The following is a 4,473-nucleotide window of genomic DNA, read 5'->3' as shown; positions in this document are numbered from 1 at the left end:
ATATATCCATGACTAATCACGTCGACAACGTGCATGGCAGTACTCTCATGAAAAATTCTTATAAAAGCCTTTAATTTTATCTTCCCTAGACAAACAAGTTTCATACTTCACATCACACCTTCTTCGTCGGAATAGCAATTTCATCCAAATCCATCCTTCAAAAAACATGCAAAAACAGTGTCATAGTCATTTCAAGCCAGAGAAATCATGGTGCCTCGTTATAGCATTAGTAGGTTTAATAGGAGGTGCACTTTTCATTTCCATGTTTTTCAAAACGTCAGAAAATTCCTTCCTCTGCAATAATCAAGCTCCAAATATGGGGAAATTTCTCGATAAAGGCAAGAGCTCGAATCCGCAGCAACTCCAGCTCGATGCCATTTTACACTACGCCACATCGCGAGTGATACCTCAACAAACAATCGACGAAATCAGGGTATCTTTCGACGTTCTCAAAAATAAAACTCCATGTCATTTCCTTGTATTTGGTCTAGGGCATGATTCTCTAATGTGGGCATCGTTTAATTCCCGTGGCAACACATTGTTCCTAGAGGAAGATCCAAAATGGGTCGAAACCATACTAAAAGATGCCCCGTTCCTTCACGCTGACACCGTGAAATATCGGACAATGTTATCGGAGGCAGAGGAGCTAGTAGAACATTACCATAAAGAACCAGATTGTTCAGCGAGAAAATCATTCTTACGTGGCAATCATCGCTGTAAATTAGCGTTAGACATGTTATCAGATGAAGTTTATAATAAGGAATGGGATGTGATTATGATAGATGCTCCAAGAGGGTATTTTGCAGAAGCGCCAGGAAGAATGGCAGCTATTTATTCGGCAGCTGTTATGGCGAGAAACAGGAAAGGAAATGGTGTCACACATGTCTACTTACATGATGTGGATCGTAAGGTTGAGAAGATTTATGCTGAGCTTTTCTTGTGTAGGAAATATTTGGTCAAAGGTGTAGGAAGGATTTGGCATTTTGAGATTCCTCCTGCTTCTAATGCGGGCAATAATTTTTGCTAGAGATCAATGTGCTATCTTGCAGTTTGCTTTAATTTCTTTACATTTTGAATGTAATTTATATTCCCTTTTGAATAATCGCATTAAACTTTCAATTTTCTTTGTTGGCCGCCCAAAAGCAGTGAATCGAAAGATACTACAATAATACTATATATGGTCAAAACCGTTTTCGACCTTCGTATGATTGGTCGAGATGGGAACTTAATGGACCGAAGAGCGTCGTCATAATATCGAGATGAGGTCTGAAGCCAGATTACCAAGCTTCGAGTTTCAGGGACCGATCAATACCGAGCTCGAAGTCATTACCAGGTTCGAGTCCAAATCGAACTCTGATACGAAGCAGTGTTATCGAGCTTAAGAGCCAGAAACCGATCAATACCAAGCCCGAATCAATATTGGGCCCCGAATCAATATCTAGCTTGAGTCAATATCGATCTCTAAATTTGGAGATCGATTAATATCAAGTCCAATCAAGATCGAGCTCATAGACAAGAGCCGTTACAACCGTACTAAGGGAAAGAATCTCGGCGGGAATTAAGAAAAAACTGATTTATCATGGGTTCCCCACTATGTATTTTTAATTATATCTAATGTAGGATCCCTCCACTATAAGAGGGATGGCTATATTTCTGTAAAGAGGATCAAGTTTTAGATATATTATAACTCAGGTATCATACACTCCCATATTGAAGAATTATCTTTTTTTAGTTTCATACATTGATTCATCTTGCTTAATCCATAAATCATCCTCTTTACAACTTTGCTTATTTTTCATCCTTTACAGTCAATATTCGATATTTCTATTTACTCTTATGATTTGTGTCAAGTTATGCCACATACCCTTAGAACTACGTACAAATTCAACTCTATCCATTTTTCGGGTAAACAGTTTGGCGCCTACCGTGGGGCTAAGGATAATAGTGATTATTTGATACGAATCTGCAAAAACACACCATTTTATGCTTATTTTCGGAAATATCTTTGATTTCGGATTAGCAACGACGAGCTCTCAATTAAATGGCCTTACCTATCGACAACGAAGCTGGCCTTCAAGGTGAGAACAACAACTTGACGCCCAGGGCCGAAAGGCTACTTGTCGACACAGTTGGAGCTCGAGTCGAAGTACCATTAGACGTTAATTCGCATATGGCCATTGAGACAAACCAACGTTCTGAACCTGAAAATAGCATTCATGGCGGTACTCGATCCGCAGCTCGAGACACCCATAACGTTGAGGAAAACAGAATCAGCTTGCGTATGATTTTCGAAATGTTGCAAGCTCAACAAGTAGCGAGAGCTCAGTTGTAGAGTCAAACCCAAATACCGAGTAGGCCGGAGCCCAGTTCACCCTGAGAAGTCACCCACAGAACTGAGCCAGCTATAGTAAGGTCAAATGAGCAAGAATCGAGGACTAATCCTGAAATTACTAAGATGTTCAAAGAACTGACCAAACGAATAGAGTCAGGAGAAAGGAGGATCGAGGCAAACGATAAAAAAGTGGAAACATATAACTCTAGGGTCGATCAGATCCCTGGGGCACCACCTTTGTTGAAAGGGTTGGATTCTAAAAAATTCATGCAAAAGCCTTTTCCCCCGAGTGCGGCTCCTAAACCGATCCCAAAGAAGTTTCGCATGCCCGAGATTCCTAAATATAATGGAATGACCGATCCCAACGAACATGTCACCTCTTACACATATGCCATCAAAGGGAACAATCTAGAGGACGATGAGATCGAATTTGTATTATTGAAAAAATTTGGTGAAACCCTGACAAAGGGAGCAATGATATGGTATCATAATTTACCGTCTAACTCTATCGATTCTTTTGCTATGCTTCCAGATTCTTTCGTAAAAGCACACGTCGGGGCCATAAAGGTCGAGACCAGGAAGTCGGACCTATTCAAGGTAAGACAAAAGGATAACGAGATGCTAAGAGAATTCGTATCTCGTTTCCAAATGGAACGAATGGATCTACCACCAGTCACAATCGATTGGGCTGTTCAAGCTTTCACTCAAGGTCTAAATGAATGAAGCTCGATGGCTTCACGACATCTGAAGCATAACCTGATCGAGTAACCAGCTATTACTTGGGCCGGTGTTCACAATCGATATCTGTAACACCCCGAAAAATTTCGAAGTACTTAAGTGTAAAACCCGATAAAATTTGCAAAGAAAATAATATTTCATGGTGTCGGACTAGGCTTACGTGTTGTATAGAAAAAGTATCCTTATTTGTTTGAATGACCATGTATTTATAAAGTTGTGATCTAGAAAAATTATAAGACTTACTTTCTATGAATTATGTATTATTTGTACATTTGATGTTGAGGGTGTTCCGTTCTGGAAATATATTGCTTACGAGGTCACAGTTGGTGTTGTTTAGTATTATGTTACGTCGTTGGATTATGTATATGCTGTTAGGATGTGTTTCTGGGGCTCTCTGACAGGTGGATAGGCCAAATTACAAAGGAAACTATGGCGAAATGTTTGGAAATTTAGGGAGTTAGTCAAATTTGGGACTGCTAGTTTGTGGTATAAAACAAACTAAGTTGCATAAGATGCTAATGACGGATTTTTACCCTCATTCGAGTACGAATGATCATAAGTGGGGGAAAATGTAACACCCCAAAATTTTTTGAAATACTTAAGTGTAAAACCTGATAAAATTTGCAAAGAAAATAATGTTTCATGGTACCGGACTAGGCTTACGTGTTGGATTGAACAATGTACCGGAAAGTAAAAGAAATTTTTTTGGCGGAAAAGCGCATTTATGTGATCGCATAATCACTCTGCGGGCCGCATAATGGCCGCAGAAGTGAGCAGGAGAGGGCCAAATCTGGCAGCAGCTATGCGGTCGACTATGCAACCGCATAACTGTTATGCGGTGCATTATGCGACCGTATAACAGTTATGCGAACCACATAGTGACCGCATACACAGACAAATTTTTGATTAATTTGTCAGCAATTATGCGACTGATATGCGGTCCGCATAACCACTATAAGACCGCAGAACCGTTCCGGAGCTCCATTTTTGGGTTTTTAAAACTCGACCCTATTTCGTTAAATACACTCTTTGGGTCATTTTTGAGCTACAACCTGATATTTTAGAGTGAGAGAGAGTGTCGTAGAGTGAGAAGGTGTTCTTCAATAATTGTTCTTCAATTCTTGCCCATGTTTTTAGAAGATTAAGAAGGGAAACTCACTAGGGATTCATCCTAGAGGTAAGATTCTACACCCTAACCCTCACTTTCGAATTTTATGTAGAAATGGATAACTAGCAAGATAATTTCTGGGCAGGAGGGTTGTTTATTTACATGCATGTGCTATAAAAGGGTGTAGGAAGATTGTTGAGCTAAAAATGGTAAAGATTGGGTTGTGGGATGATGGAATTCTCCATAAAAGGACCTTGGAACCTTAATGCACACTTAGTGTTTGATAAAATGCTCA

General features: G+C 39.7%; 1 protein-coding gene across 1 annotated transcript; it reads left to right on the top strand.

Moving 5' to 3' along the window:
* On the top strand, positions 1-1,119 carry LOC107818844 (arabinogalactan O-methyltransferase 1-like). Its single transcript, XM_016644895.2, has one exon. It carries the CDS (start codon positions 167-169, stop codon positions 1,025-1,027), a length of 861 nt encoding a protein of 286 aa, XP_016500381.1. The 5' UTR covers positions 1-166; the 3' UTR covers positions 1,028-1,119.
* Positions 1,120-4,473: the final 3,354 nt, after the last annotated feature.

Source organism: Nicotiana tabacum, chromosome 15 (assembly GCF_000715075.1).
Source record: "Nicotiana tabacum cultivar K326 chromosome 15, ASM71507v2, whole genome shotgun sequence".
NCBI lineage: Eukaryota > Viridiplantae > Streptophyta > Magnoliopsida > Solanales > Solanaceae > Nicotiana > Nicotiana tabacum.
The sequence above is the reverse complement of the archived record's forward strand: the minus strand, read 5'-3'. Positions and strand labels throughout refer to the sequence as shown.

Bases quoted from the DNA above. Each gene is read 5' to 3' on its own strand.
- LOC107818844 (XM_016644895.2), top strand. From the start codon at position 167: ATGCAAAAACAGTGTCATAGTCATTTCAAGCCAGAGAAATCATGGTGC.